General features: G+C 40.0%; 2 protein-coding genes across 3 annotated transcripts; one reads left to right on the forward strand and one right to left on the reverse strand.

Annotated features, from left to right (window-relative positions):
• The first annotated feature begins 3,321 nt into the window (after nt 1-3,321).
• On the forward strand, nt 3,322-8,961 carry LOC128876340 (platelet binding protein GspB-like). Its single transcript, XM_054122611.1, has 4 exons — nt 3,322-3,428; nt 5,614-5,905; nt 7,018-7,743; nt 8,381-8,961. The coding sequence occupies exons 1-4, from the start codon at nt 3,417-3,419 to the stop codon at nt 8,635-8,637; spliced, it is 1,287 nt and encodes a 428-aa protein (XP_053978586.1). The 5' UTR covers nt 3,322-3,416; the 3' UTR covers nt 8,638-8,961.
• A 2,519-nt stretch (nt 8,962-11,480) lies between these two features.
• LOC128876257 (uncharacterized) lies at nt 11,481-13,850 on the reverse strand. Of its 2 annotated transcripts, none has more exons than XM_054122458.1 (3): nt 13,720-13,850; nt 11,958-12,213; nt 11,481-11,707 (listed from the first exon to the last, which is right to left on the reverse strand). In XM_054122458.1, exons 1-3 carry the CDS (start codon nt 13,771-13,773, stop codon nt 11,700-11,702), a joined length of 318 nt encoding a protein of 105 aa, XP_053978433.1. In that variant the 5' UTR covers nt 13,774-13,850; the 3' UTR covers nt 11,481-11,699. The 2 variants fall into 2 exon arrangements, with proteins under 2 accessions (XP_053978433.1, XP_053978432.1); XM_054122457.1 differs by having other exon boundaries at nt 11,925-12,213.
• Nucleotides 13,851-15,649: the final 1,799 nt, after the last annotated feature.

Genomic DNA, 15,649 nt, shown 5'->3' on the forward strand with positions numbered 1-15,649 from the left:
GGGAAACTCGAATCCGTAAATCAAGACAGCGATCTGAAACGATGAACTCGCACAGTGACTGTGTTGCATCAGAAATCACGATGGCGCTGCCTGGCGCACGCAACACCGCGCGATAGTTGCAGAGAAGTTTTCATAGTTAGCGAAACGGGGTCACCGGAATTTGCATACCTAGCCGCCCGTGTGTATTTTTTCCCATCCCCGGTCGTTGTGTCGGGCCTGCCAGCCGTCGACCGCTAACCAGGAGGGGAAAAAGAATCGACCAGTCGTCACAATTTAGGGTTCGACTATAAGATGCAATCCGCTAGTCGTGTTGCGAAATCGACTTTCAATTCTGCGTGAGACGGCCTTGAATACGCGCGGCGATCGATTGCTAAAATGCATCGATACAGGAAGGCAGGAAACGCTGCCTTGAAAATCCAGTTGAGCGTTACGACATAGCCGGGCAATTGCCCGTGTCCAAGCGCGCCTCCAATTCACCCATTTTTATACCCCCAATTGGGCATTTTTCCAGCGAATATTATTTATTCTATCGAACACGGTGAATAATACCGTTAATACCGGCACGCCAGCTGCTCGAGGAGATCATTTGAACTTTCAGTTATCAAGGTTCTAGACTGGGAGGTTTGTTTGGGAGACTTCTTGGTTTATCCTGGACAGCTGTGACAGTTGGAGAAACACTCATTGATATTGAACGAGCTCATCTTCCGAAGCTCTTTATCGTCTTGTGACTTGCGCCCGAGCTTTCAAGATCTTTGTCTAAGAGTATCTGCTTTGTTCAAGTGAAAAGATTCTGAATTCACCTTGGAAGGCTACGAGAGTTGCAAAGACATTCCTTAATGTCGAAGGAGCTCATCTTCCAAACCTCTTTATCGTCTTGTGACTTACGCCTGAGCTTTCAAGATCTTTGCTTAGGAGTCTCTGCTTTGTTCAGAGGAAAAGATTCTGAATCCACCTTGGAAGGCTACGAGAGTTGAAAAGACATTCCTTGATGTCGAAGGAACTCATCTTCAGAAGCTCTTTTTGCCGTCTTGTGACTTGCGCCTGAGCTTTCAAGATCTTTGTCTAGGAGTGTCTGCTTTGTTCAGGTGAAAAGATTCTGAATTCACCTTGGAAGGCTACGAGACTTGAAAGACACTTTTTGATGTCGAAGGAGATCATCCTCGGAAACTCTGTTGTCCTGTTTTCTCTGCTAGAGCTTTCAAGAATTTTAATTGAAATATCGGCTTTCTTCCTGAGGTTGCTCTAAACTTATTTCAGAAAGAAGCAATCTCATCAAATTATCATACTTGTGGAGAAGTTTGCTAGTGCGCTACTCTAATACATCGGTAGAGCTGCCTCCCCCATAGACTCAATAGTCGAAAATGGCAGCTATCTATAAATCACCCCATGATGACCAAGTACCCAAGATTATCAAGTACAATGGGACGTCGATTATCCGGAGATTGATGATCCAGAGACCGATTATACGGAAATTGATTCCCCGCTTATCGATTATCTGAACAATGAACATACAAACTGTGATTCTCGGATTCTCCCTGTCGGGGCTTGCCTCGAAGTTAAGTGGCAAGTGCTTAGCTTCGATTGAGAGAAGCAATTCCATTTTCGAGTACATTGCTCGCAATATTCTCCTATGTATGCAATCGTTGCTCGAGGACTTGCTAATTGGCTGATTAATCATACTAAGATTGAATAATAAGGGTAAAAAGTACCGGCTCGCTTCTTCAGGAAAACATTCAGTATTGCTGCCAATGGCAATGGAGATATAAATCTACAGTAGCGGAAATGGGATGATAGACAAGCTCTTCAAGACAAGGAATTTTTGTAGACATCCTTGTACACCTTAAAAGATATGGACTGATGGAGAATGAAGACTGTCAAGCCTCTAGACGTCCAGAGATCCAGAAACACGTTACATGGGAACTGGCAAGTACTTTATAATCCCATTTAGACACGTAGTTCTTTAAATGAAGAGGAGTTCACGTCCAAGAAAAGGACTTTTTACAATTGCTGACCGTCTTTCCTTTATTTCTTCATGAGAAACTTCCAATTATCCACAGTGAAACACAGAAGAAATTTGCCATTCAAATATTACAACCTAGTAAAACGTCAATGTCAAGTTTACTAAGTTTTTGAAGTAGAATCTTCTCATCCCTTGAATTGAGGCGATGTAGAATGTCCTAACTTTGGGATTGTGAAATATGGATGGTAACACTACTTTGAGCACTCTGTGCCGTTAAGCATTTTGAAAGTTGGGATGTTGCAGTTCAGAGCTGAAACTTCTTTCATTTATATCTTCACATATTACGGCATTTCACAAGTTCATGTCACTTACTGTTCTGCTGTTTAAATTAATGCGTGGAACATCTTTAAGTGTTTGTCAATTATGGGACAGGCTATTAAGGATAAGTCTCGCAATGTTAACCAGTTAAGTGTTTCGGCGTGTATAATAACTCGTCGTGTAAAATAAAAAATTACCATTGATATAAAATATATAATCAATAAATATATAAAATGTAATAAGAATATTATTTGGTGGTATGTTTCCCTTATATTACCTTTATATTATATTCAACTGCTATGTATTTTATATAGATGCTCTATCGAAAGCAAATTCCCTCCGAAGATGTGCAGTCTGTTTAAAAAACGGAAAATGTAAGGAGTCAAGATATTGGTGTACGACCTGCAAAGTGGCACTTTATGTGGTACCGTGCTTCAAAAAATATCACACCTAAATAAATTGAGATTTTCTAAATTATTTTCTTTCTTCAATTTTTCTAATTTATGTATTTTATTATATATTGACAATTTTCAAGCTTTCAGTAAGAATAAAATATTCAGAAACGAATTGTTAATATTTTTGTTAAATAAAAATGTAATCCTTCCTCGATTTCGTCAAATTCATGATGTGACCATTTGCCCTGCGTTCGACGTGTACACTCGTCATTGCTTGATTTTAACTCCGCACTCCGTGGAGACCTTTTAAAACAAAATACCGCGGTTAACAGGTTAAAAAAAAAATTCAAAGTGCACAGGTCAATTCGTCTGGCGCGTTAGTTCCGCTGTATCCTCGATTATTCAGACGAAGGACAATCGAGAAGGTATGTCGCTTATCGATCACTCCGACCATGCTGTCCCCCAGCTCCGTCCACATGATCGTTCCTCCGCGGCGTGTCCCGTGTGGTCAGTCTTTGTTCTGTTTTCCAGCACGTGGAATTCCTGGGAGACCGAGTCCCGATCGTGGAAACGGGGTGGCGGTGACCTTTTTTCCTTACTCATCACTGGAGGTTACACGTAATGGACTATATAACGGTTCAATCCAGTTCGCGACGGATCAGTAACAGTCGCGAATGCACGAACGGGCGTAGAGGAAGCGCCGTGGAAAATATAATAGGAGAGGACGTCGCAGACAAGGAGCCATGAAGCTTCTGGTAAGCGGGGAAACTTTATCGCGGCTCATCGAGCGGGTCGAAGGGGAGATTGTTACGAAAAGAGAATCCGCGCTCAGTTCCTGATGAGAAAACTTTAATCTGTTGGCTCGTAATGCACTTTCGTGTCCCACGTGAAATATGAACGGCTCCCTATCTCTGACCAATGTTCCCTGATATATGGCGCACCCACGCTGTTCGGTGGCTACGCGGATAATTGAAACATATGGCGGCGTTCTGTAACTTTAATTAAGACGAGTAATGCATCGATTTCACTTAGGCCCGCTTCCTGGGTGGCGGGAAACAAAGATCGCTGATACTTGAAATTTTTCTTTTCGCTGACACCCTGAGGGGGTTGCTCTTTTATTTTCGTCTGTTTCAAAGCGATTTTCATGATTTTTTCACAGTTAGCATGATAGAAACTTTTGTTTGAGATTTTATTCATACGTATATATTAGGGGTAGAAATTAATTCTGTGCCTTTACAGTCGTATATTTATAACTCTAAGTAGAAGTCTTCAAATTAGTCTCCATTGCAATCCATCTAACAATAAGTAGATAACCTAAGTCTCAACCTGATGGGTATTACTATCTACTATATACGAAATTTATTAGTCATTCAATCTCCCCTAATGTCATTCTTCTAACGGATTATAAATGTACATGAAACTTTTTATGCATAAGAATTAATGATGTGTCTTTAAATTCAATAATTTATGTGAAAATTGTAAATATTCACTTGCCATTATGTTACGTTAACATGCAAATCGTGACAATAACAAAACATACGTATGTATTCTCTTGTATAATTAAGGAAAGATTAAAATTTGAATGGCTCTCTTTTCAAATGAATGGCGAAACACCATAAAGGTACATAATTAATTTCTACCCCTAATACATATAAACAAAATTTGTTTGGAAGTTACGTGCAATATTCCACGTAACGTCGTGTCATCCCTACTTTTTAGTTGCTTCTAAATGAGCATCTGACTTCCTCCTTCGGCTCAGGTCGCGAAACGTTTGGCCAAATGCTGTCCACGTGCAGGCACCCGCGGTGGCGATGACGGGTTCATGCACGTCACGTCTGCCGGGAATCGAGTTATGCAAATTCGGGGTGCGTGTGGCTCTATCCGCCGACATTGGATGAGACAGGATGCGTACAGGATATTGTTCTCGAATCACCTGGAGCGTTGCCGACGATAGCCGTGATACGATCATATGATCACTGTCCGTGCCGGTTAGACATCTTATCAAACGAGTTGGTACCGATACTGTTAACAGAACGCAGCCCTCCGTGCGAAGTAATTGCCATTACAAAAGCTGTCCTTAGCTTTGCTGGTTGAGGATGCGTTAGGAATTGTTACTGGAAGTAGATCTTCAAGCTCTGGGATGAATGATTACAACTTTTTAGTTATCATAATGAAAAGGTGGTAGGTCAAGTTCATGCGAGTACGATGGATTGTAGAAGTGAAAGTGAATATTTAGTGAATATTTATAGTAGAGTATCCTGTCGATAAAGACTAGGTATCGTAGAAAACTGGGCCAATAAAGCAGGAGGTCCTGCTGGAAATGTAGAACGTTCTGTTGACAACTCCTCAGACTTGTCAGGGTTCTACATTGCCGAGTCTTACCGACAGAATACACTGCGTTACCAGTGGGGATAGTCTACCTTGCCATAAATCGTGCATGCTCTATCGTGTGCTCAAATAAAATTGATCTCTATCGTTCTACTAACCATCTTCTTATTTTGAGTGCATCTACGTGATACCCAAAGCAGCTCCTACAATTAATCTAATTAACAGTCTATCCAATTACAACAATATATCCAAGTCCCAATCAAACTCTATCTCAGTCACACCTCATCATCGAATCTTTCGTTATCAATATTTCCTTTGGACATAGATTGTGTCATTGAAACCTCTTTAGGACCTAACCCAGGCGCTATTAAAGTTGAAAGACATCGCCCACGAACATCAAGTAACGAGAGCAACTAACCATGCTCGATTACCAGCAACGGTGGCGGCCAGACATCGGTTAATAGATGATATTTATGGTCGAGATTGCGAGAAAACATTCCAACAATTGTGTCGCCAGGCCCAGGGACGCCCGTCCCACGTTTACCAGCGCAGATAACACGCGTCGCGGCTCGTGACGCTCGTCTTAATAAATCACACCTTATCCGTTTTCAGCTGCAGTTAGCGGCATCGATTCTCCTGACATCCGTTTGCGCCAGCGGCTGGCCTTATCGTGAAATAGTGGGCGTCGGGCAATCGGCAGCGCCGTTGCTCGTTGCACCAGTTTATGGACTCGCACCTGCGACGCGCCTGTTGCCACCGGAGGCGGAAAAAGAGTTGGCAACCGTCGTTGCCGGTCCTGTGACGGGGACCACGTTCGTCGAAGGATCTTCTTCGGGACCTGTGACCATCCAGTTGCCGGGAAACGCGGTCAATCAAGTCGAGAACGTCTTACCGCCGATAGAAAGTAAGCTTTTGCTGGGTTGAGGATGGAAGAGGGTCACAGGATGAGCTTGGAATGTTTCTTTAGAGAATTATTACATTTTTGTATTTACGATAGCTTGCAACTATAGTGAATACGGTAAAAAGATTCTACGGATTTCCAAAATTCGTTATCCATCTGAATTGACTGTACCGAGTGACTCGACGATTACTATCTGCAAATGTCACAATTTAGAAAAAATGTATCTGTATACAGCTTTTTGCCCATAAGCCAGGGTTTACTGTAATATCTTCTCCGGGAGCATAGGTTTAAAAATTACTTTCATCGAGCTCGTCTTCTTGGAAGATTTATAGCCAACGAAATAAACGGGTCAGGCGTCTGTGAACATTTCGAATACATTTCGAACCTTTATGGCTCCATTCGCGGGTCTAGTTTGGATTGCGTAACCGAAATAGCACGGTGTATAGGAATCTATTGCCTCATATACATTTTACGAGACGCGTAAACCGAAGAATTTATTGGAGCCGCCATTCGTCGACGAACTATGGATTTAGGGCATTCCTAAGTTTGAACAGGTTGTATCGTAAAATGGTGATAGCCTGACAGTGGCTTGAAGACTTATGAACGATGAAAAGTAATCATATGGGCAGCCATATTTTTTGATATACAAATAATCGATATTGTTGTCTTGGTAATCACAGTTGGTGATTCATTGTTACATCGCGATTCAAGAGAATTAAGATCGTATTGCAGATCAGAACCTTTTGAGGATATTTCAGTTATTCACAGAATGTAGAAACTTGTGGCTTAGAAGCTATCGAATTTTCATTCACGAATAGCAAGAAAACTTAATAAAAACTTAAATAAAATATTTAAATACGATCTTTGAAAAGAGTTCAGGAACCATTGTTCCAAGGTGCTTGAAAAATATTTAAATATAAAATACTTCAGTGCCGAGATACTGTAATACGAAAATGCATGACTGTTAAAATACATGAACGCAAAATTGGAGTCAGTGTCTAAGGAGCTTGGATAGAGCTTTAGAAGTGTTCAAAAACTACAGTTATAAAATGCACGTGGTATAAAAGGTGAAATTATCGAACGTGGAGTAAAATTTCCATTAACTTTCTTTTCAGAAGCGAGCGATGTGGCAAGTGTATCCGATGATTCAGTGCTCATTAAGGGAGCCTCGGCGGGCCCGGTAACGCTCGTCGCTGCTTCCGACAATTCTGTCGCCAGTGCCGATAACGCAGCGTCAGCTCGAGCTGCAACAAAGAATGAGGCTGTTGCATCGTCAGCATCGGGGAAGGCGACAGTCGCGATAGAAAACACAGAGGAATCAGCGAGGAACACGGCGAGGATCAGCGAAACAGTCGGTGTGGCGTCAGCGAAGGCTGTTATAGGTCCTTCCACGGGGCCCATAGTCATCGTTGGTCCCACTGCTCCACCGCTGCCAACGATCATACCCCCGACAGTTACGCCACTGGAAGCTGCAACTTCGGATGCCAGCATTTCTGCTAGGGCTGCTTCAACTGCCAGCAGTTCTGCTAGCACAACTTCCACTACCAACGTAGCTTCTACTATCAGTAATTCTGCCAGCAGTTCTGCTAGCGCAGCTTCAACCACCAACGTAGCTTCAACTGTCAGCAATTCTGCCAGCGCAACTTCGTCTGCCAGCAGTTCTGCTAACACAGCTGCACCTGTCAGCAGTTCTAGTAATGCAGCTTCGACTGCTAGCAGTTCTGCTAGTGCATCAACTGCCAGCAACTCTGACAGCGCAGCAGCGACTGCAGCTGCCAATATTGCAGCTTCAGAGGCAGAATCTCCTAGAGAACTAAACAATGGACCTAGTCTCGCAAGAGGTAAATCACAAAAAATGCACAAACACGTTGACTACTCCGACCCACATCTATACAAGCCTTATAACTAGACTGCGGATCTGTATGCAAAATAAAATCTTCGCGAACGTGCCTACAATAAAAAAGATTGAAAGTAAAGTTCATGTTATAATATTTGCAGAATAAAATAAATTCCTATTTAGGTTTAATATTTTTTATATTCTTGCATACTGTTTGCATTTTGTACATAGTTGCTTGCATATTCAAATTTCCTATAAATGCATAAAGATCCACAGTCTACTTATAACTAATAAAGCCTAATACTGGCAAACGTTAAAACCAGGTCGCGATCGCTAGAAATGTTTTAACACAACAAATCACTGAACTATTAATTAATTCTTTTAGTTCTAAAAGACCTCCACAGAGTACTGAGTTAAAATCAACCAATGGCGAATATAGATTTCGAACGCACTTAACTGTTTAAATATTTCTATTATTCACACTGTAACGTATTTCTTGAAAACTCGAGCAACGTGTTAAAGTAACGATTACTCTGATGCCTTGCAATTAAGAAAGATCCATTCCAACTAAAAAGCGGAAGTGTTCTATAACAGCTAATAGTTTACACTGCTCGCCGCCGTTTACCTAGCTTTGTTTTCAGATGCAACAGAGGAAACAGGAGCAGAGGTTTCGACGTCCAGCTCGACCGTGGCGACGCGGAATTCTGGGAATTCCGTGGTAACCGCCTCAGCCAGGGTTAATTTCATTACGCCTGCAGCTACAATCGCAGTCGACGAGGCATCCTTAAGTAACGTTGTCGTATCAACGCCAACGATTCCCTCAGCAGTCGTTTCCGTACCCTCGGGTTCCATTTCCGCCACCGCCGCCAGCGCGCTGTTCTTGCAAGCGCCACTCTAACCGTCCTCAGAACTCGAACTACTGTTTGTTTGTTCGGTACTTTCACCAAGCGAACGTCGATTTAACCCTTTGTTGCGTGAATATTATTTCTTGACCATTTGTATATCGGTGAAGTATTCAATTCTCGGAAGTATGTAAATAATCAATGTATAAACTTAGAGATAAGCGATTGATGCTGTAGGGTTATGGGACCATTGGTTGCGTTAGAAACATTTTTTCGTTCAGCTTCGCGTGAATTGTTTCTTTCTCAACGCTTCTTTCCAAAGAAAGGATTTTATGTACAACTAAGTGTTTCCTTGCATTAATAAACTGCTTTCCATTGAACCTTCACACACACACATACCCTGTAATTCAGCTATCTGTACACACTGTGCCCTGTAAAATAACCTAAGTTTTTTCCAGGCTTTATTAAATTGATCCAACTCTACAGCAAATGCGTTGAAATTACAAGTCTCTCGAGATTTCATAGACTCAATTTCATTTAGACAGAGTCTCTGAATTTAAGATTTCTGAGACGACGAACCTTTGAGGTAGCCAGAAAATCTAATAAAGAAACATCGACAAGACTGTGAGAAAGTTTAGCAAACTGTAGGAGCATATTTCCTTGGTATCCTTTTAAATCCACCTCTCCTCTGTGGCACAGCAATTTCCTTCCTCTTTTAGAGGAAACTGGGAGGCTTCTAAAAAATGTATTATAGAAGACACTGTAACAAGATTTAAAGTGCCAACGCAACTGACAAAGAAATAATAATAATAATCACAATACGTCCTTACTGCACCAAGATGTATATATATTAACAAATCCAGTATTGAGTGAAGAAAGAAAAATTAACTTAGAAATAATAAAAACAATTAGGGGTGTGCTGTTACCATCCTAATCTTGGGAATTCGACTATTCCAAGCTCAGGCATAATACGTGACAACGTCTCCAACAGTGTTCTGAATGCTGTTTTGCAAATAAAGCTGTGTCGGAGCACCAGGTAACCTTTCAAAAGAGAGTCCCAGTCGTTGGCGTGGCCGCCGTGGCGAGAAAAGGAGCGCATTCGTTGACATTGCGTTGGCGATCGGAGCGATACAAAACAAGGAAGGGAAAAGTTGTGCAAGGACGACTAGGACAAGCGCCGGATAGTCGTTGGCATTGATGGCTGCGCGTTGCTATCTTGCAAATGATTGTTCAACACAATGGCGGCGATCCTTGCACCTCGCCGAGACACCTTCGTCGCTTTGATTGTTTTCTGTAAACGATGAAACCAAGAAAGGACTTGGATTGTCATCAATTTTTCTATCTTTCGGTTTCTCCTGTCTCGTTTAATTTTTTCCACGCGTCCTTGAGACACTTGATCAGTGGAAAGGTTTATTTGGAAACTGTGGTAACAGTTTCAGAGCGATTGGTTGGGTACAGCTGGTGGTTTAATTAATTATGGAAAGCACTGAAGTGCGAAGAAGGCTAGGTAAAATGTGATATTGTGAGGATTGAAGGTAAATTAGTTTTATATATTTGTTAAACCTCTAATGGGGATTAGTGGTTCTTATACTTTGCACAAGAGAAAGGTTATACAGGTAATATAACACAAATGAATTATATTTTTAATATATAGAAATTTATAATTATTTCACATTTAATTAATCTATATAATGTTCAATTCATTCATTCATATAATGTTCAACATTCCTTGTGCTGTCCAAATAATAAATCTGTTTAATTTTAGAATATACACTGTATCTTGAAGTATGCCAGTAAACATTTCCCATACAAGCTTGTTTGTTCACATTTAATTAAATTAAATTAAATATCCAGCTACCTCCAACAGTTATTCTACCAACGATACACAAAACGCCCGAACTGAATGCCATTTAAAACGGAAGAGGGACGAAGGAGGCGGAGATATTTCGATGGACGCGTAAACGGGTTGTTTGATCCCGACGAATTCAGGAATTGTTGGAACGACAACGCGACCCTCTAATTAAGTTATATTTATCCTCGTTAATCTAGTTAGCCCGCGATCGGAGTGATCTAACGGCTGGCGCAACCTCCACTTTAGGTTAAATCATAGCAAACAAGCCGACCCTAAACCATGCGATTAAGCTTGAAACTCAATTATTACCATACCCGCTTTCACTAGGCAAACGGCCTGTGTCGAGTTGGCTCGATACGAACTTTTGCTACACGTGAACCAGCAAATGTTTGCATCGTTCCACGCTTGAACCTCTTCCAACCATTGTAGCTGGAAATACTTTCCGCGACCGTGATTCCCTGAACTTTATTCGGTCACCTCGAAAAGTAATCCTTGGAAACGCTCTCGCGCGGGTTTCCTTCCCGCGGAGTGGCGCGACTCTCGGCCAAAAACGAGATTTACTTTCGTCGGATGCGACCAGAAAACGTTAAACGATTAAAACCTATCGCGATAACACTGAATTAGGAATGGACGAATTCTCGCCCATATAGTATGTGAGAAACGAAGTTAAATGTGGATATTTATCGAGTTGAATAGTTATTCCACACGTGGAACTATTTTTAACTTCAGGTTTCAGGTTCTCTTCAGGTCCGTAAAAGATATTTTGAGAAAATAAATCTCTTCAGTCAGTGTTTAGAAAAATCTTTTCTCTTTCCACTTCATTTTTGTATTTCCATTAGATTCAGTGTCGGATTGACTTCATATTGTACATAGAACCTCAAAATAATTATTTTAACCAGGAATTAATTTCTTCAGGAATCTTCATGGTTTGTAGGAAACATGAACTTACGAGTTCGTCTAATGAAAATTGACGAAACGAATACAGTCACTATATTCAATCTGTACCTTACATTAATTCGAAGATTATAACTTCAAAACAAAAATGTATCAATTCGATTATTTAATTTCTTTATTACGGATACGTGAATGAGTACATATAACTATAATATAAAAGGAAAGTATAACTAAAGTACATATGTGTCAAAGAGACGAAGAATAGAACCTAACCTCGTAAAACTCCAATTGCTTTACACGTAGAGACATAAACGATACTTTTTAAGACTTGATCGACTCCGAAACTGAAGATTCTTGTACATCCAGGTGTTACTATTGCCCTAAACAAACAGGAAAGGATCGTAAGCAATGATGGAAATTCCATGGTTGATTAGAAACAATTCTTCGTATTCTTTATTCTAACTCGAATACTGATAAAAATTTGATCAAACTCTAACTTTGCTGACACAATTCGTGCGTACAATATTTACAACATGAAAATATTTAGCGAAAATTTGTTATCCTGTGCGTGGTATTTCGGAACTACGAATGGCTCACCGAATGCAGATTTGAGGGCTGGGAAAATGCTACCTTTTTCTTCGCCACCCTGACTCTTTGTTGTGGATTCTTCCTTTTTCGAATTGGGATTCCCCAGTCCTAGCAACGAAGACATTCCACCAGCGTCGCAACCTCCTGGCTGGAAAGATTTCCCTATTGAGCCCATCAAACCACCCGATGTTGACTGTAGGGGCGTAAATATTCTTGATATCATTTTCCCTAGATCCGATATTCCAGAGTCACCCAAAAGACGGTCTATAGGAATGGTCGCGGAAACCTGTTGAATCGCCTAGAAAAAAGTTTAAAGAATAATATTGTAATTACATGAGACAGGAAGTTGATTTTCTTTGTTCTTTTCTTTCTTCTTAGCCCTTCGACAGAAAGATTTTCATGAATAAGTGAGAGTGAACCAGATTCTCGTTGTGTTTATAGAAGCAGTAACAAATATTAATAAAACATTATTCCAACGGGACAGCGGTTGCGAAATATTATTATTATTATTAACTGAGATACGGATTGCATGCATTTATAGCTCAGGCAAGTATAAAAACATCTGCTAAGCATACTAAGAACACATGTACTCGTGTAAAATGAAACACCGATACGGTTATAATTTATGAAATACATTCTTCGTGCGTTTTGCATATATTTTCCATATTAGCATACGCCATAAACGCAGAAAATCTAATAATATCGTCTGAGAACATAGTTGCTCATGAGAACGGAAAGACCTCAGGTTCAATTTAATTTTCATTCGTGAATAATCAATAAACTTCGTTAAGAAATACAGCAGCATCGAGAAATACACGTTGAAAAAACGTTCTAGAAAATGTTTTCCCTATTTAGCAATGTTTTTATAGGTTTATCCTCTCTCCTGGCGAAAGAGTAAAATCGAAATTCGAGATACGAATGTTCTCATACTCCTGGCATAAGTTTTTCAGCCATTCGAGGAGCTTCGATTAAAAAAAAAACTGCGGCGATTCGTTTGAATTTCGTGATTCTTTTGTGGGAACGCGCGACGTGCAAAATATTTCTCGTCTCGCGTAGATAAATGAAACATTTTTGCTGGTTATACGAATGTTACACGTCGTTAGTTTCCATTTAATACGTTCAATGCTTTCCATTTAATACGTTTAATACGGGATGCTTCAATCCCGTTTGTCAAAATCACGTTCGTCCACCTTGTTGCACAATGCAAGCAACGAGTTCAACAGATTTCGTCATATGTCTCGGATGAAATACGGACGAAACTGACGACTGAAAATTTGAATGAAGGTATATTTGTGTAGGAGCACTTGGCTTGGTTGTCAAGGGAGACTTTAAGATTGCTATTACTATATTCATCCATCTAAATGTCTGGAATTCGAAATTCATACAGGATAATTTTTATTGTCTGTGGATCGTAAGCAAAATTAGACACTTTTTATTGTACGTAGATTTTAAACAGATTGCTTTAAATATATATTATCTTAAATAAACTAGTTTAGTTCTAGTTCTATTCCATTGTTATTGTAATATATTCTGTGATAATATCTGAGGCTACAAATGCTTCAATAAACATTGTAGCAGCCTATCTCCCATCAGAAACAGTATTTGATTAAAAACTTCGTACCTCACAACTCTTTTAGAAATAATTGCTCTCACACAGCGACAAAGAAGAATATCAGTCGCCTTTCCTAACGATTTTATTTCATACCGAGACCGATATACTCGAAACTCCTACACACTTACTATCGTATCACCCAGAATGCCAGAAATAAAGAAGTTTAATTCACAAACGTTTCGATATACATACGTGAAGCGAAAGAAGGAGCGACAAAGCAACGGCGATCAGTTTCCTCGCAACCATAGTAAATACCGTAAAGAGATTCTACAGATATCCAAAACTCGTTATTCACCTGAGATGACTGTACTGAGTGACTCGACGAATTTTAAGCTTATATACCTCGTTTGCTCGAGCAGATTTCCTAAAGAATTCTCGCTACGTGAATCCGATAACCAAAGTTTACCGTGTTCTGTTGTTCTGTTATTTTTAAGATTTCGTTTGACGTATCGAAGCATTATCGAACGCGGTTCAACCATGTACGTCACGTAAACCGGTGTCTTCGATACGAAATTCCATTTGGGCCACGATAAAGTTCGCGAGGAAGATGGTGGCATCGCGGTGGCACGCAGCCACGTGCTGATAACGATGTTTCGCAATGTATGTTGTAAACAAATCGTTGTTGAAAAAATATACGAGTGCTCGCAGTTTCTTGCGAGCGATGTTTCGTTTCGCGGAATTGCTTGGCTTGGAAAATTATACACAAAGTTGAACGTGTATGGTGTGACAACATACAGAGTGTCCCTTCTCGAGTGTCATAGATTATTTTCTTGAAAAGTGTCAGAGATGGCAAAATGATTTTCGTTAACATTTGATCAATGTTTAGTGTATAATATTATTTTATATAAGCAATTGGACAGTTATACTTCTAACTGAATATAATTACTCATTGTCCTTACTGTTATGTAATATTTTCTTTTTAATGTTTGTAGCGCGGCTAACTGAAATTTATTTATAAAGTATTAACAAAGAATCGACTTTTCACAAATGTGGAGTAAATTATAAATTGATATTGAAAATGTGACAATGTAATCGTGTCAATTTTTGAAAGCCTCTGAAATAAATAAATGAAGAATACTATTTTCAAACACAGTACAAAAGACAAAGAAGCTTTGAACTCTCTGACCAGAAGGAAAACGTACGCATTACATAACAAGTATAACGCAAATTAAAAAATTCCGAAGCCTTTAGAAAAGAGCTTTCATGAACAAAACGAGGAAAGAATCTAGAGAAACTACGTTGTTTGCTAGCCACAATGTAGTAAATAAAATAGTTCTATTTCTGGCTAGACGTAGACCAGCGAACAATAGTATTTCCTCGGCTCAACGACCATTGGAGTCACGTGTATCCACGAGTCAGCAGAGATAATTAAATTCTCTGTATGTAAATACTGGAACACTTGCAGGCATGAATAATCAGCTAACGATATAGGAAACTAAACGGCGTGAAAGGCGTCGGTCGGAGGAGGAGAAAAAGATAAAAAGGTGAGGTGTCCAGTCAGAAGCCTGCTAGAGGCCTTATCAGTACGGTTACCTAGCGGACCTCAACTTCAACCTCAACTTCAGTCGCGAGGACAGTCGATCTCAGAAGAGCCAATCTTCTCGGAGGGAATGATTGGTAGATACTGTAAGCGATTGCCAAATTGAAATATTACGTTCGACAAGAACGAATTTATCACCTACCCTAATAGCTCAATCGGTTCACGTTCCACTGTCGATAGACATGTCCAACGACTCTGTCGTTTTCGTTTTCACGAACATCGAGTGGAATTTCCTCTTGGTCCTCAGGGTTAGCTGTTTGTATTTGCTCTTTCAAATTTTGAGTGTTTTGTAGCAGATTTGGTAGGATAGTTGGAAACACGTCAGGCATAGAGGATACATATTTATTTTCAATCAAGTTAGAAAGGTTTCACTTCCATTCCATATATTTTATTCTTATTTTACTAGTACTAGTGGGCCCTCGACTTTCGCACACAATTGGTTCGTGAAAATGTATGCGAATATTAAATGCTTGAAAGTAGAGGAATGTAAAGAAATATGCACCAAAAACTGTGTTTTAAAGTATTTATTTATCAATATGTGTATATAATGAAGTTAAAGGGGCGTGTTTAAACGCTTCCGGG

This window comes from Hylaeus volcanicus, chromosome 5, assembly GCF_026283585.1.
Source record: "Hylaeus volcanicus isolate JK05 chromosome 5, UHH_iyHylVolc1.0_haploid, whole genome shotgun sequence".
NCBI classification, from domain to species: domain Eukaryota; kingdom Metazoa; phylum Arthropoda; class Insecta; order Hymenoptera; family Colletidae; genus Hylaeus; species Hylaeus volcanicus.

What these genes read in the sequence shown, in the direction of transcription:
- LOC128876257 (XM_054122457.1), bottom strand. Translation starts at nt 13,773, where the DNA reads ATGGTTGCGAGGAAACTGATCGCCGTTGCTTTGTCGCTCCTTCTTTCG. An exon ending in CGCTCCTTCTTTCGCTTCAC is followed by an intron (nt 12,214 to 13,719) that starts GTATGTATATCG and finishes ACTTTTTTCTAG; the next exon opens with GCGATTCAACAGGTTTCCGC.
- LOC128876340 (XM_054122611.1), top strand. An exon ending in CGTCTTACCGCCGATAGAAA is followed by an intron (nt 5,906 to 7,017) that starts GTAAGCTTTTGC and finishes CTTTCTTTTCAG; the next exon opens with AAGCGAGCGATGTGGCAAGT. An exon ending in TGGACCTAGTCTCGCAAGAG is followed by an intron (nt 7,744 to 8,380) that starts GTAAATCACAAA and finishes CTTTGTTTTCAG; the next exon opens with ATGCAACAGAGGAAACAGGA.